Consider the following 26216-nt stretch of genomic DNA (forward strand, 5'->3'; position numbering starts at 1 on the left):
CTGTCCTTTGTCAGTGCTGAATCTGGATCCCCCAGACCGCCTCCCGCCTCCCTCCCTTCATCCTTCTCCCCCTGCTTCTCTCCCTCTCCCGTGTGTAGGGATCCTCTTCTCTCCCCATCTTCCTTCCCAGGAGGCTTCTTCTCCCACCCTAGTCTGATGTCCATTGGTCTCTCTCAGTGCACTGGAGCATCTGAAACACAAGTATGCAAAGAATTCCAGTCTCTTCCCATGTTGTTTCTGGGTCTTATTCACATCATCTGAGCAACCGGTTTACTGTCCCTGACAATCAGGGAAGACTGTTCAGAATACACAGAGGGCCTAATTGCAGGGAGAGGGTATCCAATTTCAATCAGGCCTGGCCAAGCCAATGGAAAAAGCAGTGGCTTTCAAACTTCATCATTCATCAGCATCACCAGGAAAACTTACCCAAACACGAATTGCTGAGCCTCACGACCAGCACTTCTGATTCTGTAGGTGGTGTGAGGTAGGGCAAGAATTTGCATTTCTAGCAAGTTCCCAGGTAACGCTGCTGCTGCTGGCCCCGGGACACACTGTGAGAACTGAAGTTCAGCGTGGCTTCCATGCATTGGACTGGAGTGATTTGGGTGAATAACATTAATGCTAACTTTTCAGTTTCTGATTGGTCAAGGCCGGTGTCAGTGGGAAGAAACCCAGGGTCAATATTACATTTATACGTACAAATCCACATGAATTGCAATTGTTGATCTACCGAGTCAACGTTCAGATCAACACAGGATGCCATGAATTGATTAAAAGTATTTTACAACTTTTAGGGAGGCCTCTAAAAGCCCTGTGAGAAAGTCCTACCAAGTGCTCTACACACCAGGATATGCTCCCATCACCAGGATAATGTAGGAGTTTTAGTTTTGCAAATGTTTGTACATCATTTGCAACTAATGGCCCTCCCCTGGGGGTGATTTAAAGTGCAACAGTTATTTCCTCAGGCTGAGAGATTCATGCAGGAGCTTCCAGAAATGAGTAGATGGTGAGTCAATTAAGCACAGCTTTAATCCCATCTTCTGCCAAGGCCAAAAGAGAAATCTGCCTGCACTCATGAACTTTGATGACTTCTCTTTGGATCACCACCTCATTTGCATATAACCCTACTGCCTTCCTAGAAAGGGGGATGGGGACATATTCAGTACCAGGATTCTGGGCTGTTAAGTCAGAATACTAGGAGTCTTATTAGCAGAGAGGTCCTTGGGAGAAATTGTGAGAAGAACTTTGGAAACTGAATGGACAGTCAGGGTGCTTGGGCATCCAGATAAATGACACTCAAGCAAAGATGGAGGTGAGGGCTGCGGACCCCTGGTGGGCATGGGCTATGGGAAGAATGGACCTCATTTCCAAGGAACTGTGCTCTGAGCTCTGGATATGATGGGACGGGGGATGATTAGGAGGTTCTCTAATGTCTTACGTGGGAGAACTTGGCTTATGCTCCTTGAACAAAGGGAGAGATGTCAAAAGCTGCAGAGCTGGAATTTTTTTTAAAAAAGCAAAGGACAACACTTCAAAGTTTGGTTCGAGGAAGTAGGGAAAATCCTTCACCTGGAACAGGAAGAAAAGAGCCACTTAGGGAGGACAGGAACTCATGGAAATGGAGGGAGTGGTGAAGGGTAGGCAACAATGATGGAGGCTTTGGGTCCTATAACTAGAGGAAGATGGAGGTGGAATTAGGGGTGAAATGGGAGTGTACTTGGACTCTCTTAACAGAACAAAAGTGGAGCCAAATAGTTCTGCGATTGCCACTGATATCCCAGAATATTCTGAAGCTGACTTGGCCTGTGGGAAACAAAGGCCTCTTTTTATTTTGCAAGAATTTCAAATTTATGGAGAAGTTACAAGAGTACTCAAGGAATACCCCAAAAGGAACCCTTCGCCTAGATTCAACATTTTGCTCATTGGCTTTATCAACACACGTCTATACTTACACATAAAGTTTCAAAACCATTTGAGAGTTGATTGCAGGTATCATACCCCTTTATCCCTAAATAAGTCAGTGGGTTTTTCCTAAGAACAAGGACATTCTCTCACATAACCATAGTACAATGATCAAATTAGGAAAGAATATTGATATAATATTAATAAAATATACTCTAAACCTCAATCCCTATTCAAATTTCATCCAGTTGTCCCAATCATGTCCTTTATAACTATTTTTTTTCTGGTCTAGGATCCAGGATCACTCAGTGCATTTAGTTGTTCAACTTCTTTAGTGTGCATTAATCTGGAGTAGTTTTTCAGTCTACCTTTTTCTTTCTTGACCTTGACAGTTATTTTGTACAATTTCTTCAGGTTTTGGTTGTTCTGATGTTTCCTCATGATTAGAGGCAGGTAATGCATCGTGGGCAGAAATTCCAGAGAATTGCTCTGTCCTTTTCAGTGCATTGTAATGGAGATACAGATGTCAGTTTGTCCCAATATTGGTGATGTTAGCTTTGATCAAGTGGTTAAATGGTGTCTACCAGATTTCTCTACAGTAAAGTTATTATTTTTCCAAAGGCCTCATTTTAAATGGCACAAGCATAAGCAATAACATGGGTGAACGAAATCTACTGGAGAACCCCTCATTTCTACAGATGAGCTCTTTGCCTCTTCCTACTTAAACCCTTTCCAGAGTCTTAATCATGAGGGGCAAGTTTGAGCTAGAAGGTATCTTAGATTTCATCTGGTTCCCCGCTTCCCAAGTGTGGGATGCTTACTGTTGGTGGCATGAAGTGATTTTTATGTGCTGTCCATTTGTATTAGGTTTAATTGTATCACTTAGCAGCAGAGGCTTTCTTATTTCAATGATCTTTCCAACATTCTGAGTATATGAAGTAAAAAGGTTCAGTTGTGTGCTAGCTTGTCTTGAAAATTTCAAATAGTTGCTAATTTTTCCCTTTAAAAAAAAAAGAAAGGAAAGGCCTTTGTTTTGCAGTCTGGCAGGCAATAGTATAGAGTATTTCAATAGTATTTTTAAAAATTGCATTTATTTTTATAGTTACCTGCTGCTCCTCATTGAGAATTATACAAAGTTTTAATTCACAGTATTGACAACAATTTTCTTTTAAATTACATTAAAAAATGTGCAGTAAAACAAGTGAGCCAGTTCAGAGAAATTGTAAGAATTTAAAGAAAACCCTTAGGTATGCAGCTGATAAGGAGCTGTGGCCCAAGGCTATGAAGATAACTCAGGAATTGCTTAAGTTTGGGGAATTCTAATTTAGGGATTTAGGCCAAATTCCTTAAAGGAAATTGACAATCTGGCTAGCTGACTCTTCCGGTCCACAGTCTTCTTGATGGAAACTCAACTTGGCAGGCAAAGAACCCGTGCTGGCAAGAAACAGAACAAGTCAAAAGAAGGCCTCCAAAGCCTTAAACCCAGGATTAGGAGCATAGGTGGAGGCTTCCAGGTATAGGCTGGAGATATAGGCTGGAGCATAGGTGGATGACCTTGGGTGGTTCTGCACTTCCTCTAATGCTCAGTTGTCTCATCCTTGAGATGGGGTGGAAATAAATGGTGCATAACTCATACCTTTGTTCGGACTGTGAGTATAGTGGATAGAGCGCCTGGCGCAGTGCGTGGCACTGGAAACGTAGGCGATTACGTCGAGGTCATTTTTCTTTTGTGGGGACAGGGACAGGGCATGAGGGGCCGAGAACAGTAACCGAGCGCGGGGTATTTCGCCCACCCTTCCGTATTGGAAACCCAATGGGTTAAAGTGCGTGTGGCCCAGACTGTAGCTGAGGCCCTTGGTCCTCGGCCGCGCCTCGCCCCTTGTGAGGTCTCCCTTACTGAAGACACGAGTGGCCCTCGTCCCACCCACCCCAGACACCAAAGGGTGTAGATTCCGGTGGCCGCGGCGCGGGCAGGAGCGCGCTCCCTGAGCGGCTCCCGGAACCCCCCGCCCGCCCTCGGGAACCCCGAGGCAGATGAGGGTGGGGGGGAGGGCAGGGCGTGCTCTGCGCCCGAGCATATCCCGGACCCCCCACCCCCCACGCCAGCCCCGGGACGCCTGAGCTGCAGGATGCACCCCAAGAGCTCGGGCTCCAGGCCGCGATCCCGGGAGCTTTTTGTGGCGCGCGCGCATGCGCGCCGGCGCCTTCCGCTGTTTGGCCGTTTCCATGACGACCACGTCGGTCGGCTGGTGGTCCCCCGGCGAGAGAATGAAGCTCAAGAGCCTCCTGCTCCGGTATTACCCGCCAGGTACAGGCCGGGCCCCGCTCTGCCCTCATGTGAGGACCTGCACCAGGAGGGTCTGGGGCAGAGGCGGGTGCGGGGACCCGAGAGGTGGGGTCCAGAGCGAGTGACCCCTGTGGGACGGGAAGCCTGGTGCTTCCTAACTTGGGCCCCTCACTGCTTCGGATGCTGGACTCTGTTTCTCAAAAGTTTTAAAAAGACTCTTTCAGGAAGTCTTTAAACTTTTAAATTGCTGAGTCATAATGCTTTCTGGTTACTTAGGAATGAAGTGGACGGGGAGGGAGAGGAGGTGATTAGTGATGTCGTGGAATATTGGTTTCTGGAAGGGAAGACACCGACAAGGGCCACATTGATTTTTCTGCCCGTAAAGTATTTGTTTATTTATTCATCCATGGCTGTGCTGGGTCCCCGCTTCCGTGCGAGGGGCTTCCCCAGCCGTGGCAAGCGGGGGCCACGCCTCATGGCGGTGCGCGGGCCTCCCACCACCGCGGCCTCTCTTGTTGCGGAGCACAGGCTCCGCAACTGTGGCTCACGGGCCCAGCCGCTCCGCGGCACGTGGGATCCTCCCAGACCAGGGCTCGAACCTGTGTCCCCTGCATTGGCAGGCAGACTCCCAACCACTGCACCACCAGGGAAGCCCCCATGTTGATTTTTATTTTAAACGCACCAGAATGACTAAGTCAAGGTGTGTTGAGTATGAAAAGAAAAATGCATACTTAATAAGCATATTACCTTAGTGACTGAATTCCAGACTGTACATATCAATCAATCAGCACATTTACTGAAGGCCTACTCTGTACACACTTTGTGCTCCTTGTCGTGGGACTTTTAAAAAGTTCCAATGACTTAAGGAATTGTGAAATAAACCCAGAGGATTCTAGAATGCTCTAGTTTTAGAGTAGGGCAGCATTGCCTAGTCCTCTTGTTTTATAGGTGAGGACATGGTGACCTTTAGAGAATAAGTGAAGTCCACGGGTCACACAGGTTTTCAGGGACAGAAATAGGAGAAGAATTCTTGGCTTCTAATTTAGTACTCACATTAAAAATAAGAATATAAAGTAAAAAGTCTGCAAAGCTTGCCACAAGGCAGTTGATGACAAAATACACTTGCCCAATGAAAAGTTTGGATAAGAACTGTCATTATGATGTCAAAGGAGTGTGAGATCACTTTGGACTGGTTTGATTTTGGATAACTTTGTGAGGAGTGGGACTTGAAAAATCTTAGCACTGAATGTCTCACTGTTCACAGCCATGCATCCATCTGCTTAGTCAACATCTCCATGGAGATGTCTAATAGGCACAGACCTCACGATCCCTCTTCTCCAATCCCATCCTAATCGTGTAGCTGCTTCAGGCTGTGCCCAGTCCATGGATGGTATCACCACCCATCCACTTTTTCTGGCAGAAACCTCAGTCATCCTTTATTTCTCTCTTGTGATCATTCACTGCCCCTCTCTGCACTCCCTTATCCAGTCCGTAAACAAATTCTGTCAACTCTACTTCCAAACTCTTCTGTGCATCCATCACATTCTCTCCATTTCCTTGGCACACGTTTCTTTTTTTAAAAAATTAATTAATTAATTAATTTTTCTCAGTTTCCCCTTTTTTATTTTTTATTTTTTTCACACACACACACTGTATTTTATTTTTACAAGAGATAAACTGACACCAAGCATTGTAAATGGATGACCACAACAAAAGCAACAATGATTGCAATTATCAAACACAAAACACACTCATACTATGTCATAATATTGACGTTCAGTCCAGTAATCCTCCACTGTAACAGCTCCTTTACTTTGCAGGGAAAATTGATTTGTATATTTTTTTGGCACACGTTTCTTGACCCAACCCTTCTTCCAGCTATCACCTGTACCCTGCCCTTATCTCCATCTCACCCACCATTGCCTCTACTTCAACCATCCCTGGGCTTGTCAACTGGATTCCTAGTTTAACTTCATCCTTTAAAGTCTGTATGTCACTAACAGCCAGCAGAATCTGGACTAAACATCTCCAGTAGTTTCTCATCATGTTCAGAATAAAATCCACCCTCTGCAGGATTTAGCTTAGCCTACTCTGCCGACTTGTAGAATCCTACGTATTTACCCTCACTACACTTCAGACTTCTTTAAGATGTTCTTCCAAGACTTAATGGAGGGCATTTCATTCATCATTCTCTCTTTCTGAACTCAGCTGTCCCTAGAGTTTGGCTCCTTTACTTCATTTGGTCTCAATGTCACCTATTCAGAGACCTTTTTTATCATCCTTCAGAGAAGCACTTCCCCTCATTGATTTTACTCTCTGCTATTTTTTTTTATTGTCTTTATGATATTTATCATCTTTTTTTAAACTTTTTTAAAAAAATTAATTAATTTATTTATTTTTGGCTGTATTGGATCTTCGTTGCTGCGCACGGGCTTTCTCTAGTTGCGGCGAGCAGGGGCTATTCTTTGTTGCAGTGTGCGGGCTTCTCATTACGGGGGCTTCTCTTGTGGAGCACAGGCTCTAGGCACGTGGGCTTCAGTAGTTGTAGCATGTAGGCTCAGTAGTTGTGGCTCGCGGGCTCTAGAGTTCAGGCTCAGTAGTTGGGGTGCACGGACTTAGTTGCTCCACAGCATGTGGGATCTTCCCAGACCAGGGCTCAAACCCGTGTCCCCTGCATTGGCAGGCAGATTCTTAACCACTGCACCACCAGGGAAGCTCTATTTATCATCATCTTAAAGTGTATTTATTGTTTACATTTTAAATGTCTGCCTCTTTCCCATAAAATGTAAGCTCCATGAGAACTGAGACCTTGTCTCTCCTTCATTGCTGTATTCTCAGTTCTAGAAGAGACTCTGGGATATAGGAGGCACTCAGTGTTTATTGAGTGAATGCATGAGTAGATGAATGTGTATGATGAAAGAGGTTGATCCAGACATGGAAACTGTTGTAAATAAATGTTTGAACTCCCAAGGGATCCTGCTTCTGCCTGCCTGCAAGTGTGCAACTTTCTCTGACGTGAAGTTAACATTTGTAGTAAGGACACTAATATTCTCCCTCTTAAAATTCCAGCAAAGTGATTCAGCCTTACATGTATATATATATACATATCCATTCTTTTTCAGATTCTTTTCCCATATAGTTTTTTTTTTTTTTTTTGGCCACGCTGCGCAGCATGAGGGATCTCAGTCCCCCAACCAGGATAGAACCCTCGCCCCCTGCAGTAGAAGCGCGGAGTCTTAACCACCAGACCACCAGGGAAGTCCCTCTAATAGCAATCTTAAACTCAAGTAAACCTTTAAACTCATGGTTGTGACTACTGCCTTAATGATTATCTTATAATAAGGTCATCTCACTTAGCATGTTAGATACTTAATTTCGGAATTCTAATCTTTGGTAAGCCATATGATATACAAATTTCCAAGGTACTACTGAATAGCAGGTGGGTGTTACAATAACATTATCAAATAGGAAAAAAAAAATCACTCACCACTGAATCATTCTCATGCCACCTTTATCCCTTCTGCCTATAAGGCAATTATGTTTCGCCTCCTAACCCTTTAATTTCAGTCCTCCCACTTTCTTTTGAGTAACATATACGTCAGGAGCATTCTTTTGTTGGCATCCACTGAATTATTCCTCCCCCTACCTAGATTCCTGAAGACTAAGGAAAAGTAGCAGTAATATGGCTAATCAAACATGGGGCATTCCTTTTTTATCTTGGTCACATTTATTAATTCAGAAGCTCTTCGCTTTGTGAAGAGTAGGTGTTGAATTTGTGCTTTTCAGTTGACTCAGTTATGACAGTCTTTGTCTTTTATTTATTGAATGTGGGCCCCTTGTTCTTTGGCCAGAAGAAGGATCTAAATAAGCATTAATTGAACTGGTTGATATTTTGAACACTTTAAAGGTTTCTATTGATTATGAGCTGGGTAAGGAATACTATTACCTTTTGAAGCTTAGCCTTTTAGTACATTGTAGAATTTGGGGTGTAGTGGCTTCTTACCTAAGTGTCCTGGGAATCATACCTATTGCATAATAGTTCACAGCCAGGGGAAGATCAAGAATATTAAGATACTGTGGAAAACAATCTCTGTACAACAACATGTATTCCTGGGAGCATCTTTGTCTATTTTCTGCTTGTATTCTTCACTGCACAAGTCATAGCCTCTTGCTCATATTGGAGTTCAGTGAGCCTATTGCCTTGATGTCTTGTCACAGTGAAGCAGTCAAATAAATGTACATGTTTCAGATTTTGCACTTTATTTTCTAGATCCATTTGTACAGCAACCCACCTAATTTTTAATAGTTGATGTAGGGACTTTTTTAAACATTTTTCATCTTATTAAAAATAAGGTAGTTGTGAATAAGAAAAGCAGAATTTTGTTATTTTGTTTGCTAGACATTTTTTTATTGCAGTAGAGTTGATTTACAATGTTGTGCTAATCTCTGCTGTACAGCAAAGTGACTCAGTTATACACGTATATACATTCTTTTTAATATTCTTTTCCGCTATGGTTTATCACAGGATATTGAATATAGTTCCCTGTGCTATACAGTAGGACCTTGTTGTTTATCCATTCTAAATGTAATAGTTTGCATCTACCAACCCCAAACTCCCAGTCCATCCCTCTCCCTCCCCCCCTCCCCACTGGCAACCACAAGTCTGTTCTCTATGTCTATGAGTCTGTTTCTGTTTTGTAGATGAGTTCATTTGTGCCATGTTTTAGATTCCACATATAAGTGATGTACTTGTCTTTCTCTTTCTGACTTAACTTCACTTAGTATGATAATCTCTAGGTGCATCCACGTTGCTGCAAATGGCATTATTTCATTCTTTCTTTATGGTAGAGTAGTATTCCATCATGTATATGTACCACATCTTCTTTATCCATTCATCTGTCAATGGACATTTAGGTTGTGTCCGTGTTTTAGCTGTTGTGAACAGTTGTTTGCTAGACTTTTAAAATGCATCTATTTAGGAATTAGATTATGCTGTGAGGGCTGTCAAGTGCTAGTTCTTTCCAACCTTTCTCTGAGTTATGGATTATGATTACATTACTTCCTATTTATATTATTTATTTACTCAACTCTTTATTGAATGTATACTTTCCTCAGTAATACATAGTGCATGAGCATCCTTATATAAAATTCAAAAAACTTAAAATTCCAGAACAGGAAAGAAACAGTGGTTGATGATAACAATACCTCGAATTGATAGACACTTTGTATGTTTCAAAGTACTGAAAAAGTACTTGAAAGTACTTGAGTTTTCAAATAACCTTATGGGGGTCTTGATTTTCAAGAGTTTATATTCTGATAATGTTGATTCCTATCATTTTTCTTCCTTTTTCTCCATGTTCTTTTTTTCTCATACTTTTTTATTATAAAAGTAACATTTACTTGTAACCAAAGTTTGAAAAATACATCAAAGGATCCTAAGATCACCCTCAACCCACTGAAGGTATGATTGCCCCTTGAAAGGATACCCCGCCACATATTCACCGATAGTATTTGAGAATTCATGTTTGCTCAACCTTGCTAATACTGAGTACTATCAGTCTTTGTAATCTTTGCTAATCTGATGGGTAAAAATCATACCTGTTATTTTATTTTGTAGTTCTTATTAATGACATTCGGAACATTTTATTTTGGTCTGTTTATTGATCCTTGTCTTTAAAAGTTGACTATTCATGCCTTTTGTTCAGTTTTCAGTCTTTAAAATAATTTTTAGAGTTTCTAAATATTAAGTTCTTTAAGCTTTGTATTTATAGTTGATTCTTTTTTGCTGATTATCATTTATTTGCCTTTAAATTTGTGGTATCTTTCACTGTGTAGAAAACATTTATTTCAGACAAATTTATCAAATTTTTCCTTTTTTTAGCTGTGGGGTTTCATATCATGCTTAAAATGTGGATCACAGACACTAAGATATATTTTCTATTATTCAGAAAATATAATATAAAATATTTATATTTTATTTTAAATATTAAAATGTGTAATCAACCTAGAATATATTTTTGTACACTGTGTGGATTAATTCCAATTTTATGAATATTCCCCAAATCCAACTTATTACATCGTTATTTATTAAATAATAATCCATTCTTTCCCCTCTAATTGGAAATATTACCTTCACTTTATTTAAAATTTCCATAGATAGGTGATTCTATTATGTTGATTTAATTTTGTATCAGAGCCACACTTTATTGTTTTTAGTTTGTTATAATATTTGGTAAATTTTCAAATTCCCAAGAAGAAAATTATTATAATTACTTTAACTCCATAGATTAATTTGATGTCTTCACAATATTGAGTTTTCTCATCCAGAAATGTGTCTTTCCACTTACCATAATTTTCTCCTACATCCAATAGTGCGTCTAGGTCTTACACATTTCTTGCTAATTTTATATTTAAGTGCTCAATGTAATTATAAATGTGATCTTTCCTTTACTTGCATCTTCCCTTGTTAATGTATCTATTTCTTATCTACTTCCAGTCTTAGCTTTTTGTATTCTATTTATCTTTTCAGCCCCCTTAAATCCTTTCTAGAACGTATGGCATATAAAATAAAAAAATATTTTAACAATGTTATAATATCCATATTTTGCTAAAAAGCTTAATGTGGCACAAGAAGCCGATTTTCACTCTTAGGAAATAAGACCATTATTTGCAGTGGTTGGCTTTCTATCAAGCCTTCCCCCCCCCTTTTTTTGGAAGTTTGCTTCTCAGACTAGAGCTTGATTTCAAGTCTTTGATGTAAATGAATTACTTTTTGGGGAAAAAACAAAACTATGCCATACTAGCCTCTCAACTACAGTTGTTTGCTTGCCCGTGCCATGGCATTCTAGCAGTTTTTTGAGTCATTAAAAGCATTTAGAATGCTTTTTCTGTCTTAAAATGTTACATTTGATTACACAACGCCTGGTTCTGAGGAAGATCCTCCTGGGAGTATAAAGAAACATGTTTTCTTCTCTCAAGTATGTTACAATCTCACTGGAGAGAGAAGGCATAATGCAATTTAAGCAATACAAGGTGACCCTGACATACAAGAATAGGTCAAAAGGTAGCATTTGATTAATAGCTAAATAATGAGCACTGTTCAGTAAGACTTTATGTATGCCAGGTGCTTTATATACAAGTTATTTAATCTTAACCAACAAACTTGAAGGTATTATCTACAGATGAGAAAACTGAGATATAAAGAGATTACTAGTATCATGAAATGAGTGAGGAATTGTGCTGGAACTCCAACTTGGATCTGTTTGATGCCAAATATAATACCTGCCTTTTCAACTCTGCATATTCTGTCTCAATGTTTCAATGCTTTTGAAAAGTAAATACAGTGTTTTGACAGAGTTTCCTGTTCTCTCCTGATCCGAAATGCTGCTGGAATCATATCTGTTATATCAAATTATAGTCTGTTGCAGTGATTCTCAAAGTGTAAGGGGACTCTTGGGGCCCTCAAATCCTTTCATTGGGGGCCTCAGTGTCAAATCTCTTTTTGCAATAACACTAAGATATCATTTTCTTTTTTTCACGGTGTAGATAGTTGCCCTAGTGGTGCAAAAGCAATGGAAGGTGAAACTGCTGGTGCCTGACTACAGATCAAGCAGTGGCACCAAACTCTAACAGTGGCCATTGTATTCCTCACTGACACACTTGCAATAGGAAAAACAGACAAACAAACAAACAAACAAACACCAAAAAGCCCTCCATTTTACTTAAGAATGTCCTTGGTGAAGCAATAACACTTATTAACGTAGTGAAATACTGACACGTGGGTACGTGTTTTCTGGGTGATGAAGTAGAAAGTTCTCCTAAGGTGCTTCTCCTGCAAAGTGATGTACGATCCTTATCTTGAGGAATGTGCTTGTGCATGTGTTTGAGCTGAAAGATGAACTAGCCATTTTTTTCATGGAACGCAGTTTTTACGTGAAAGACAGAAATAAACATGGTTTTCAGACTTGGATATATGGCATACGTTTTCCTGAAAACGAACAAAATGAGTCTGAAATTTTCAAGCAAAACTGTCAATATTTCTTGCCAGTGATAAAATCTGAGCTTTCAGAGAGAGAATTAGAACTTCAGGAAATTTGTATCTAACATCATAAGCTTGACAGCTTACCAACAGTAAAAGAGTTTTCTGATGATAGATATTGGTAGTGGTATGAACAATTGTGATTTTTTGGATATTGTATGATGAAATATGCCCACATTTAGAACTCAGTAAACTAACATTTCTCAATTATCTGGTACATGATGTTGTAAATCACACGCGGTAAAAGAAATTGAAAGTGTGAGATAGACCAATGGGTTTTAATATAACCGGGTCTGAAGAGCTCATTGATGTGGTTTCAGACTCGGAATTGCAACCAATCTTTATAAAACTACCATTTGTTGAGTCTTAAAGTAGTATCAAAGAAGAATATCCACAATTACACAAAAAGCTGATTAAAATATTCCTCCATTTTCTAACTACATATCTGTGTATGACCCAGATTTTTTCTTATATTATATCTAAAACAACCTTATATATTATATCTAAAACAACCTTTCTCATATTATATCTAAAACAACAGCTTAAATGCAGAAGCAGAGATGAGAATCCAGCCGTCTTTAGTTAAGCTAGATATTAAAGAGATCTGCAAAAGTGTAAAACAATGCTACTTTTCTTACATTTTTTGGGTGAGGGGAATAAATATAGTTATTTCTATAAAATATGCTATTTATATTAACATCCTATGAATTTATTATTGCTATTTTACAACAATTTTTTTTAAATTAATTTATTTATTTTTGGCTGTGTTGGGTCTTCGTTTCTGTGTGAGGGCTTTCTCTAGTTGCGGCCAGGCCAGCGGGGGCCACTCTTCATCGCGGTGCGCGGGCCTCTCACTATCGCGGCGTCTCTTGTTGCGGAGCACAGGCTCCAGACGCGCAGGCTCAGTAATTGTGGCTCACGGGCCCAGTTGCTCCGCAGCATGTGGGATCTTCCCAGACCAGGGCTCGAACCCGTGTCCCCTGCATTGGTAGGCAGATTCTCAACTACTGCGCCACCAGGGAAGCCCTACAACAATTTAATAAATATTTTTAAAAATTTTCAATTTTAATGTGGAAAGTATTAGAAACCCCAAAATTCCCGATAATTAAAAACATGTAAATTGGTCCTGAGGCCAAAACTTTTCAGTTCCAATGGTCCATATCCATAGAGGTGGTATGATAGAGGCTCTGTTCAAATTTTTTTCAGTCTGTTATCTCTCTGTTGTTCAGCTTGAATATATTCTGTTGATTAGTCTTCAAGTTCACTGATTCTCTGCTTTGTCATCTCTGCTCTACTATTGAGCCTATTCAGCACATTTTTCATTTTGGTTATTGTATTTTTCATGACACCATAATTCCCATTTGATTTACTTCAATAACTTCTATTTGTTTTCTGAGATTTTTCATTTACTTGTTTCAAGTGAATCTGTAAACGACTGCTGAAACATTTTTTTTTTTTTCTGGCCGCACCGCAAGGCGTGTGGGATCTTAGTTCCCTGACCAGGGATTGAACCCGTGCCTGCTGCATTGGAAGTGTGGAGTCTTAACCACTGGAAAGCCAGGGAAGTCCCTGAAGCATTTTTATGATACCTCCTTTAAAATCCTCGTCATTAGTTCCAGTATCTGATTCATCTCCATATTGGCATTTATTGATTGTCTTTCTCTGGTTCTTATTGTGATGAGTGACTTTTTATTGTATCCTGGAGACTCTTGATCCCACCTACATCGATTTTGGCATGCCGTCACCATGTTTAGGTTTAGCACATAGGTTCTGGTCTGCTTTTGTGGGCTTTAATTACAGTGATACTTTAGTTTTCTGAGCCTTTGCCATGTTATTCTGGTCTAATTTGTTTTTCTGGTGTAAGACTCCTGCTCAGTCTTCTCTGGTGCCACCTGCAGGGGCAGAAGGTATGTCCCCAGTGCACCTGTTCTCACTGTGTGACCTTCTGGGGGTGGAGGACAAGCCCTTGGGCCTGGTTGTGCCACTGCTTGAAAGGCAGGGAGATGCTGCTTTGGTACCTTGTTGTGGAACGGGGTCTGGGAGGTCCTGGGACTTCGCTGATGCTGCTTTAGGCAGATCAGATGGCCCCCTCTGACACCGGCTAAGGAGCAGGGATTGTGAAGGTCTGCGGCTTTGCTGCTCCAGCTGTTGCAGGCAGATGAGACTGCACTGGGGCCCAGCTTTGCAGTGGGGGCTGGAACAGCCCAGGGCTTCCACTGGTGGGTGGGCCTGCCTGCAGGGGCCCCCGTGGTGGAGCAGTTTAGGGCTCCTCATTAGTACTTTGTTTGACTTCTCTTTTCCTTGTCCGTTGGCCACAGAAAGCAAGATTTTTTGTGGTTTTTTGATTTTTCGTTATCTGTGCTCTTTGGTGGTTCCAGGCTGCAAGTCCTTCTGGTCGCCACTGTTGGGATACATGTGAAATGAAAAGAAAACCCAGGGGACTCACCATGTTGTCATTCCCAAATCCTGAGGCCCCTATCCATCCACCTTCTTCTATCCAACTTTCAATTATTTTAGCATTGTCTGCTGAATGATTTCAAGTGCATTTAGAGGACAGACCAAGGAAAAGTGGGTCTACACCATCTGGTTTTGAAATCAGACATCACTGCATATGTTTTATGTAGAAAAATTTCAAAAATGGAAAAAACAAAAATGAAAAAATTTTGTCAAAGTAGGTTAACTTTTGGCATAGGCTGTGATCATAAGTGTTTTATAACTTAATATTTGTTTATTTCTTAGGAATTATGTTGGAATATGAGAAAAGTGGACAATTAAAGACCAAATCCATAGATCTGCTCGATCTCCATACCAGGTAAGCTAGCTATATAATGCAATATGTATTTCATATCCAAAATTGTGATTGGGAGACCCTGACATAGGATGGTGTGTGGGTGAGCTGCATAAGCCACAGACAATGCATTACTAATAAAATTGCTCCGGGGTATATTATTTCCTGTTTGTTTTGTTGAATTTTATTTGAATGTCTTGATGAATGAGGAGGAAGTGGAAAAAGGATCATCAATCTTTCTTCTTCTTCTTCCCAAACCAACCTTATTTAAAAAGAAAAAAGATAAACCTTTTAGTTTTGATTCATAATATTTGTTGGAAACCTTTCCAAGAGGCATTATTATCTTTTTAATTCCTATGAAAGTATAACTATTTTGACAGCTGAGTTTTTCAAAGTCATCATTGTGAGACATCTCTGATTCATTTCCATTCCAAATATTCACTCTTATTCTGAAAGACTGTGTTTCTTGAGACCTGGGACCATATCTCTGATACTCCCAGGACTCAACCTATGGTAGGTAATAAATGTTAGTTGAATGAATGGTCTCCTAGCTCAGTGCCTTGCACAAAACTGGAGCTCAGCATATGTTTATTTATGAACAGGAAGAGGATGCTTATCAGATTTCACATTTCTGGGAAGCAGATGCTGAAACAGAAGTAGGTGGGTACAGGGTTACTGGGAAGTGACACCTGGGACAGATCAGAGGATGAGGCACGTTTGGGCAGGAGGAGACATCAACCTTGATGATGATGCAGATTTGACAAGAGTCTCTCCAGCCCATGGGGGAGCTCGGAACAAAGCTTGCGGGTTTGAGGACCCCCCCCATGGGGCAGAAACGGCCAGGCTCTTGCACGGCCCCCTTGCCTAGCCAGCGGCCGAGGGCTGTGGATAAGAGCAAGCCGTGGGCCCAAACACTAACATGGATCCTGAAGAAGCTGCAGCTGGAGGCCGTCAGCCAACTACCACCTCCTTCACAGCAGCTGGGCCCTGAGTCCTTTCTCGATACGCATTTGTGACGTGTTTTGCAAAATGACCCTATTTTGGATGTTCTGTGGTATACAGACATTAATATTTGTCTTGAATTAATATTGTTCTGGACTAGCAAAATTTACCATAATTGCTGTAGATTATTTGAATACTGGGGAAAACTTGAATCTGTACTTTTCACACCAGTTCTCTTCCAGGGAAATAATGTTATAGCGCATAAGAAATCTAATAATAATAATAATAATAATTCTTTGAATGTTTGTTTTTGGTTAAGTACTTTCTCTTTCCCTAAAAATATTGCAAATCTAACCTTTCTGAGCCTCAGTTTCTTCATCACTAAAATAGTTGTGAAAACGCATTAAATTAGAGGGTTGTTATAGGATTAAATGACAGAACATATGTAAGGTGCAAAGAATAGTAGGAGTGGGCACGTTTAATATATGTTCATTTAAAAGAAAAAAGACACAGGAAAAAAATAAATAAAAAGAGCTCTTGTTCAGAAGCAGTATGCACTTGGCCTTCTTAGGTAAGCAAATGAGAATCTTTGTACACCTTCCTCAGGAGAAGTCTCAGTTAATGGAAAGGCATTGGAGAGAACCCAAGCAGCTTTCATCTGTGACAACGCTCTTCAGTGATTTCTGTGATTTTTTTCCCCCCAGAAATCTCTTGGTAAAAATGATGGTGTTGTTGACATTTTATAAATCTTATGCTTCATAAAGCTATATAATCCTTTATGTAATAAATGTATATGCAATTTTTGACATAGACAAAAATAACTTTTTTGTTCTTGGTGAATTTCAGTACAGATGTCAATGCCTTAGTAGAAGAGATACAGAAAGCAGAACCTCTAATCACAGCTTCACGAGCAGACCAGGTCAAACTTTTAATACAGAGGTTACAAAATAAACTCGGACAGTACAGCAACCACAAATTCTATCTTTTTAAGGTAATGTCTGTTTTAAAGATACTAAGTAGAACTTCAATGAATTAATTGATGTTCTATTAATCTGAGGTAAAGTACAAATCATGTTTTCTCTTTCCCTCAGTTCCTCACACATTTTTGCTAAGACTAAGTCTTAATAAAGACTTAGTCTTTATTAAGACTTAGTCTTTATTTATTAAGACTTAGTCTTTATTTATTAAGACTAAGTCTTAATAAATGTTCATTGAATGAATGAATGAAATTCAAAAATTTACTTCTTAACAGGTTCAATAAAGATTTGTACTAGTAACTTTAACTTTTCTTTATAATGATAAATCTAAAGGATAATCTAAGTTATTGAATAATTAAAATTTTTTTCCAGTTAGAGTAATATTAAGACATGTTTCATGGTGTATCAGTATTTCAAATTTTCTGCTTCCATGTGAACTAAACTATATTTTAGCAAATTATTTATTGATATGGATTGCATAATAATTTTAATTCAATGAAAATATGCTTATTTTCCTCTATTATTTTGGTGACTAAATTAAAACAAATGTCATTTATTCAAGAAGAGCTTTTATTTTTTTCTTTATTATTTAACAAAATTTAATGATTTATTCTAGAATTGCTTTATATTACACTGATTTTATTTTTTATGACTTAAGTAGACTTGTTATTAAATACTCAGCTTATTTTGTCTGATGCAAAATATTCAGGAAATCTTCTGTATTCATCCGTACCATTTACGAGAGGATGGTTATTCTTGTAATAGTTCTTTGTCCAGCAGGTGGCACTGTTTAACTTCAAATATGAGCTCTATAACGCATGACCTTGTAATTTATCCTCCAAAGGGAACATTTTTGATAGCGAAAGAGGACGCTATTAATAGTTACCCTCTGGCAGTAGACATAACTGGGACCGTCCCAGTCTAGCCAATCACTCTGTCTATAAGCAGACGATCCAATTTAAGTATAGTCATTCAATAAATATTAAGCGTCCACTATGTGCTAGACAATGTAGGGATGGAAAGATAAATAACACGACGTATCCTGACTCTGAAGGCGCTTTAAGATTCAAAAAGTAATGATACATTATAAGTCTGTATTTGAAACATATTTAGTTTATTTCCTATATACGCTGTTTATGCATATATACAAAACCATGTGCAATATGTGAAAGAAAATATAAATTAGTGCTATTTGGTATTTTATAGCCATAATCTATCTAAAGGTAAATCGATGGAAAACACAGATCTTATTATGTTTCTGTAATTAGTTGTAACCCCCAAATGTGTTATTGGTCTTAATAATAGAAGGTCCAATGTATTTTTCTCATTTGTTCAGATATTTGATATTGTCCATTTATTATGTATAATTAAGACACATTTGAGTGTCTTCATTGGTTTGCAGTTAAAATGAATGAACTGAAAATTTTTGTTTGAGTTTAAAATAAGTGGTGTTTTCTTTCACTGAAGGTTCTCAGAGCACATATACTGCCACTGACCAACGTTGCACTTAATAAATCAGGCTCATGGTAAGGTTCTCTGTTTATTTAAAACAATTTATTAGGCTTTATTTTTTAGAGCAGTTTTAGGTTCACAGCACAACTGAGCAGACGGTACAGAGGTTTCCTTTAAAGCATCTGCCTTGTGCCCCTGCACACAGCTTCCCTCGCCATCAGCGTCCCCCACCGAGACCTGCATCTGTTACAGTTGTAGCCGATATTGATAGCGACACATCATTATCACGAAAAGTTCATAGTTTACATTAGGGTTGACTCTTGGTTTTGTACATTCTACAGGTTGGCAAATGTATAATGACATATATCCACTGTTGTGGGATCACACAGAACAGTTTCACTGCCCTAAAATCTTCTGTGCTCTGGTTCTTTATTTCTATGTGCAAGTCTGTGTCTATTTCTATTCTTTACTTCTAATTTTTAATAATCAAGGGATAAAAGTTTTAAAATAAAAGAATCCATGTAAGGAAGACAACATGATGATTTGATATACATATACATAGTGAAATGATAACTGCAATCAAGTTAACATCTCATCTCCATAGTTACCATCTTTTGTGTGTGTGATGAGAGCATCTGAAATCTATTCTCTCAGCATATTTCTGGCATTCAGTACAGTATTATTAACTGTAGTCATCATGCCTGTACATTAGATCTCTAGGCTTATTCATTCTACATAACTGCAACTTTGTACCCTTTGACCAATGTCTTCCCATTTCTCCTCCCCAGTCCCTGGTAACTACTGTTCTACTCTCTGCTTCTGTGAGTTCAACTTTGTTGTTGTTGTTGTTTAGATTGCACATATAAGTGAGACCATATGGTATTTGTCCTTCTGTGTCTGGCTTATTTCACTTAGCGTCATGTCCTTCAGGTTCATCCATGCAGTAGCAAATGGCAGGATGTCCTTCTTTCTCATGGCCGAATAATATTTCATTGTAAACATATATATGCACCACATTTTCTTCACCTTTTCATCCTTTGACAGATATTCAGGTTATTTCTGTATCTTGGCTATAGTGAACAATGCTGCAGTGAACATAGGAGTGCAGGTATCGCTACGAGATCCTGATTTAGTTTCCTTTGGATATATACCCAGAAATGAGATTGCTGGATCATATGGTAGTTCTATTTTTAATATTTTTTGGTAACCACCATACTGTGTTCCATAATGACCATACCAATTTACATTCCCCAAGAAGCTAGGAGGAAAATGCCTAGAAGAGAACCACAGATATACTGCCTTGTCAGCCTTCCTGTTTAGTTGGGTGTAGATCAGAATTTGTTTCACCTTTTATCATAACCACTTGACATTAAGACTGGCTTTTCAATTTTGTGCATTTTTTTCTGTGCTTGGGAAATATTTTTCCTAATGGAGTGTTTAAGGAATAACTAAGATACTCTTAATTTAAGCTATCAGAGGTCAATATATTGATACTAACAATTCCTATAGTAGAATAGTCACATTAAAGGATTGTTAAATATTAAACAAATATTTATTGAACACTTAGTGTGTCAGTCATGTTCCAGGGCCTAGGGATGATGGTGGTAAACCAGACGGCTAGAAGGACTAGCATGTATGAAAGAAACAATACAGTTCTTCAGAGACTAGTGGGAAGGGGAATGTGGCTGATCAGGGTGTGCTTTTGGGAGAAGCTGAGGTCCCAGGGGTAGCCAGGACTGCTGGCCTTGCGGACCATGAGCAAAGTTTGAATTTTCCTCTAGATCACTGGGAAGCCATCTGAGGAAGGTTAAACAAAATAAATCCAATTTTGGTGAGGGAAATAGATTTGTAAGGGACATGTGTGAGTCAAGCCCTATTAGAAGGTGGTTTTATTTGTTTGGGCAAGAGATGGAGACAATGGAGCTAGTGAGAAGTGACCATACTAGGGATGTATTCTGAGACTGGGCTAATAGAATTTACTGATAGATTGCGTGTGGGATGTGAGGGAAAGAGAGGAATCAGAGGTGATGCTAAGACTTTATGGTCTGACCAACGGGACGAATGATGTTATTTGTTGAGCTATATTAGAGTTTCAGAAAATGTTACTGATGATTAACATTATTTAATGATATAACTATTTATATTGTAAGATTGATTATTGGAAGGATTACTCTTTATTTTATTTAGTAACTCCTTTTTGGGTTTGGGAAAGTTTCCAGGTCAAAGGTTAGATATTGTTCCCAATTTGTTTGTTCTGCCTTCACAGCTTCCATTGTAAAAAGCAAGGTAAATGGGGTTATAATTTTGCAGGCTAAAACAATGAGGTCTTTATTAACACATTGCTAGTTACACCTTGTGATGTATTTATATTGCTTGTGTTAGCTTTATCACAGGAAGCTATGATCGGACATGCAAACTCTGGGACACTGCCTCTGGAGAGGAACTTCACACCCTGGAGGGTCACAGGAATGTGGTTTATGCCATAGCATTCAACAATCCTTATGGGTAAAAAGACATTCACTTGTTCACTTATTCCTTATTAATCCATTCATTCTTTTGTTCATGTTTCTCCCTCTATCTATTGTGGAAGGAAAAGAGGAAGACAAAGAACTAAAAGTTATTGAGTGCCTGCCATGTGCTTTGAAAACCTTTTAAATACCTTCTTCAGTGCTTAAAGGAGCTTTGGGATAGGTATTACTGGTTTCATATAACATGTATAAAGTTCAAATACCCTTCCCAGGTTCACACAGTAGTAAAGAGGTGAGCAAGAGTTCAAGCTTCTGCAGGGCTGACTCTCTGCCCTTGGGAGTTCTCTGACAGGAAGTTCCTGCTGATGTTTATAGCACTGGGCTGAACATATAAACTGATACTATTCAAAAATTAGAACTCTATTTTGTTATAGAGTTCACTGAAATAGATATAAGATTGCTTGTTATTTTATTTTTAAAAAATTTTTATTCTATATTGGAGTATAGTTGATTTACTGGATAGGTTATTATTTTAAAAGTGAAATAAACTTCTGAGTAGATAGCGATCCATGTATTAATATCTCTTCTCTTAATTCAGTATATCAAATACTGTGGTTGAATTTGTTTTCAAATTCCATATATATTCTTTTTAAATCTTAGTGACAAAATTGCCACTGGGTCCTTTGATAAGACTTGTAAACTATGGAGTGTAGAAACCGGAAACTGTTACCATACCTTTAGGGGTCATACAGCAGAAATAGTGAGTATGTTTATTTTATTATATTTTGATGTTGTCATTCTCTTTGTTTTGGTTTTGTTTTACTTTCCTCTTTTTTCAGTAGAACTTATTTTTTAGAGCAGTTTTAGGTTGACAGGAAAATTGAGTATAAAGTGCAAAGATTTCTCACCTGTCCCCTCCGCAGCGTGCTCCATGATCAGCATCCCTACCAGGGTGGTGCGTATATTACGATTGATGAACTTACATTGGCACATCACATCATTGTTATTTCTTTTTAGAATTCCATTGTAAAAGTAGTGACTATACCTTTGTAATTAATTTTAAAGTCTATCTGATATTTTCAGTTTCTATATATCATGTATGGTGGTATTGATATAATTTATAAACTACTCTAGTCTTAATATCTTGCCGATACTGTCAAAGACCCATATCCTGCTTTGACTAAGTAGACAAAGAATGGGATAAGTATATGAATACAATATCCAACCTGACTTTTTCTTTTTCACTGACTTGTCTTGAGAGGACTGACTTGACGAGGGTTGACGAAGTTCTTAAAATAGCTTTTAAAATAACTTTTTTATATTATGTAAGATATCTAAGCTGATTGTTTTCTGGATATTATTAGAACTCAAATTTGCATAAATAGTTTGATACTCTAAATAGCTTTCACTATTGGGAAGCCCTTGTCCTTGGCCAATTCTGTGTTACATCTTGTAACAATTAGTGAGATAATTGGCACCCTATGGAACAAGTGATAGCTTTTAAAAATAAACAGTCTACTTATTTTCGGAATAAAAATTTGTTTATATTCATCCTTCAAATTCATTGTATGTTCATCCAACAAGAGCTCACGCTATGTTCAAGGTACTTTGCTAAACACTGGGGATACTGCAGTTAGAAATTGTAACTGACCCTTTAGTGGCACTCAACATGCCTGAAGCACTGTCCTAAGCCCTTTACATATATTAGCTTAGTCGTCCCTCATAACAACCGTAAAGGGTAGATATTTCCCCATTTTACAGTTAAGGATACTGAGGCATAGAGAGCTTAAGTAATTTGTCCAGGGTCATAAGAAAGACAGAATCCTTATTCTCATAGTGTGGCCATGTTTTCATACTCCCGTGGAATTTTGAAAAGGTTTCTTTATTTATAGTTCCTAGGAAGACATTCGTATTTTTCGTAGTCAACAACATCAATCCAATGAATATTTACTAAGTATTGACTGTGTGAAGCCCTGGCCTATGTGTGTGGGGTACCAAATAGAATCAGATGTAGTTCTTGGTCCCCCAGGGATTCTGCAGTTTTGTAGAGGGAGTAGAGGCGTCCATGGATAAGTGTAAAGATGTGTTGAAGGTGGGCTAGAAGTTGGCGGGGAGTTCAGCGAGGGCACAGAGGGAGTGGCCAAGCCTCCGTGGCCGGGACTGGTATTCGGGAAAGACTCTGCAGAGAGGTGGCAGGTGCGTTCCAGGCAGAGGGAGCTGCAGCAGCAAATGCCCAGAGGAGGTGTGTAATCGTGGTTTGTGCTTAGAACTCAAGTGGCTCTGAGTGTCCAGAGCGGTGCTTCCCAGCCTTCCCCGCACAGAAGGTGCTCATACGGAGATGCAAACACTGGGAAGAGCTGCTCCCACAGTTAGAGGTGACTGGCGGGGATCTCTGGTGCTGCCCAGCCGTCTGGGCTAAGTGTGTCAGTACCTGGCACACCTGTAACCCTGCAAAGCCACATCCCAGCCTTTGTGTGATTGAAGTGAGGGAGGCAGGGGAGGCCTTATTGTAGATTTCTAAAGGGTCTTAAATGCTATGCTAAGGAATTGGGACTTCATCATGGAGATATTGCCATACTGTTGAGACTTTTCAGCTGGGAAGGGGCATGGTCAGCTTTGCATTTTGGGATGATCATTCTTTTTCCATTGTGAAGGAGAAATGGGCAGCGGATAATATCAGAAGTATGGGCCAGTGGGGATCTTGTAGCCACCCAAGCAAAGATGACAAAGCCCTGTTGTGAGGCTGGTGAGGAGAATGTGAGAGAGGTTAGGGGTGGAAGGAGCAGGACTGGGTTACCAAGTGGACATGAGGCGTGAAGGAAACAAAGTGTTCAGGGTGATTCCCTGATTTCAGACTCAGGCAACTGGCAGCGCCATTCACCAAGTCTGCACATAAGAGAGAAGCAGGATTCTTCGTGTGATTTGCATGTCTTAGAGTGGTTAAAGTCTCCCTGTGTGATGGCCAAACAGAGGCATCCATTCGGCAGTTGGCTCTTTGGGGCTGAACCGAGCAGTGAGCTCTGGGTAAAAGACGTGGATGTGTGAGTCACCGGCATCTGGGTGGCAGTAGAAACCACTGAACAATTGAAATTTCCCAAAGGGAAAGGTAGACTATAGGGAGAAAACTGGTGGGACCTTGGGAAGATGGAGAAGAGAAAATTTTAAAAGATACACTAAAAGAGACAAGAAGTTAGAGAAGAAAAGCAGAGCGCTATCAAAGCACTATCAAGAAGGAAGAAAATATTGAGAACCTCAGGAATGTTAAGTGAGATGACCAAGACCAACCAAGCCTCTCAACTGGACATTTATCTAGAGTGGTTCCAGTAGAGTTGAAGAGTGGAAGATGGGCAGTGAGTGATGGTAGACTATTTTTCCAAGGAATTTGGTTGTAAAGGGAAATAAAGGTAGTTAAAAAATGGATATGTAGAGTCAAGGGAGGATTTGTTTTCATGTGGGAAGAGCTCAAGCATACTTACAGGCCACTGGAAAGGATCTAGCTCCTTCTAGAGGGAAGGAAAAGTTGGTGGGCTCATCTCTCCTAGGTGTGCAGGGAACATAGTGTCTTAAAATGGCAAAGTGAACCCTCTGAATCTGAGACTGGAGGAAAGGAAAGTGAGGGCCAGGGGAGGAAGTTCTCACCTGATAGGTAAGTTTTTTCAGGGAACTATTAGGAGGCCACGTTATCTGCTGAGGAGGAATGAGGGTGGGAGTGGAGGCAAAAATGGGGAATGGGAGAATATATTGAATCAGAGACGTGTTAGACAAAATAGGGAAAGCTATTGAGGCCACAGCTGAGGGCAGAAGGCATGAATGAGCATCACTAGTATCTGCTCTACTGTTTTCTTCAACTGCCTCAGTTGAGGGTAAGGCAGGCAAATGAGTGGATAAAATCCCAGATTGATACAAGTTGTTAGGAGTTATATGAAGGGTGCAGGTGAGAAGACAGGGACTAGGAGTTTTGGGGGTGCTGGCAGGAGTGATGCTTCCAAGTGTCATTTGAATGGGGGATAATGGACCAGGAGAAAAGAGAGGGGTTTACATGAAATGGAAGGTATCCTATGGGGAGGATGGAGGGGAGGCTTGGTAAGGAAGAGAGAAAGTGGAAGTATTGGGAAATTGTCACTAGAGACTGGTGTATTGGTAGTGAATCTTCTAGAGAAGGTGACATCAAGGTCAGGGTGTTGCCATGGGAGTGATTATGAAAAGGAGTCCAGGATCGTGGGTCTGGGGGTATTGGATGGATGGCGCACATGAAGGCCACCTGGGACTCGGAACTGAGAATGTGAGCCAATAGCCAACGTCCTAGGCAAGTGAGGGGGCGTGATTGATAGGATGATGAACACAGCAACAAGGAAGATGGGAGCCAGAGGGACTTCCCTGGTGGTCCAGCAGTTAAGACTCCACACCTTCACTGCAGGGGGCACATGTTCTATCCCTGGTTGGGGAACTAAGATCCCACATGCCCCGCGGCATGGCCGGAAAAGAAAAAAAGATGGGAGCCAGATAGAATGAATCTCAAAGGAGATGGGCTTTGCTTTTGTTCTTGTTCTTCTATGGTCTGGAAGTGACTAAGGGGAGCCAGTCCTCTCCAAGCCTGAGCTGGGTGATGTGGGAGAACAGCAGCCTCTTCTCAAGAGGAGAATGCTTCAGGATCAACCTGCAGATAAACCTACTCATATCTGGTATTTTGCTGCATATCTGTACAAAGAACTAGGCTGAATCTGCTGAGACAGTTACATCTCCAAGCTTTTCTATATTAGAATTAACAATTCAAAACTCTATCTTTCTAAAATCTCTCTCATTTCATGTAATTCAGGTGTGTTTATCGTTTAATCCTCAAAGCACATTGGTGGCTACTGGAAGTATGGACACAACGGCCAAACTGTGGGACATTCAGAATGGAGAGGAAGTGTTCACTCTCACAGTATGTTACTAATGTTAATAACATCAAGAGTTTTACATTTTCATTAGCTATTCCTTTGGGTAAGCCTGTTACTTGTGTTTTTTTTTTTTCAAAATAAATAAATTACTTAATTAATTTTTATTTTTGGCTGCGTTGGGTCTTCGTTGCTGCGCGCGGGCTTTCTCTAGTTGCGGCAAGCGGGTGCTACTCTTCGTTGCGGTGCGTGGGCTTCTCATTGAGGTGGCTTCTCTTGTTGCAGAGCACGGGCTCTAGGCGCATGGGCTTCAGTAGTTGTGGCTCACAGGCTTAGTTGCTCCGCGGCATGTGGGATCTTCCCAGACCAGGGATCAAAGCTGTGTCCCCTGCATTGGCAGGCGGATTCTTAACCACTGCACCACCAGGGAAGTCCCTTGTGTTTGTTTTTATTTGTATTTTTATTACAAAATGAACTCTAAGTTA

The 26216-nt window shown here is 39.9% G+C and overlaps 1 protein-coding gene across 1 annotated transcript in view; it reads left to right on the forward strand.

Annotated features, from left to right (window-relative positions):
- The first annotated feature begins 4053 nt into the window (after window positions 1-4053).
- DAW1 (dynein assembly factor with WD repeats 1) overlaps window positions 4054-26216 on the forward strand; it is a 40612-nt gene continuing 18449 nt past the window's right edge. Inside the window, exons 1-7 of the mRNA XM_007166706.2 lie at window positions 4054-4210; window positions 14967-15039; window positions 16804-16948; window positions 18402-18460; window positions 20769-20891; window positions 21515-21614; window positions 25671-25778. Of these exons, the coding sequence (XP_007166768.2) occupies window positions 4093-4210; window positions 14967-15039; window positions 16804-16948; window positions 18402-18460; window positions 20769-20891; window positions 21515-21614; window positions 25671-25778 (726 nt within the window). The 5' untranslated portion in view covers window positions 4054-4092. The remainder of the gene's footprint in view (window positions 4211-14966; window positions 15040-16803; window positions 16949-18401; window positions 18461-20768; window positions 20892-21514; window positions 21615-25670; window positions 25779-26216) is intronic.

Source organism: Balaenoptera acutorostrata, chromosome 8 (genome assembly GCF_949987535.1).
Source record: "Balaenoptera acutorostrata chromosome 8, mBalAcu1.1, whole genome shotgun sequence".
Classification (NCBI taxonomy): domain Eukaryota; kingdom Metazoa; phylum Chordata; class Mammalia; order Artiodactyla; family Balaenopteridae; genus Balaenoptera; species Balaenoptera acutorostrata.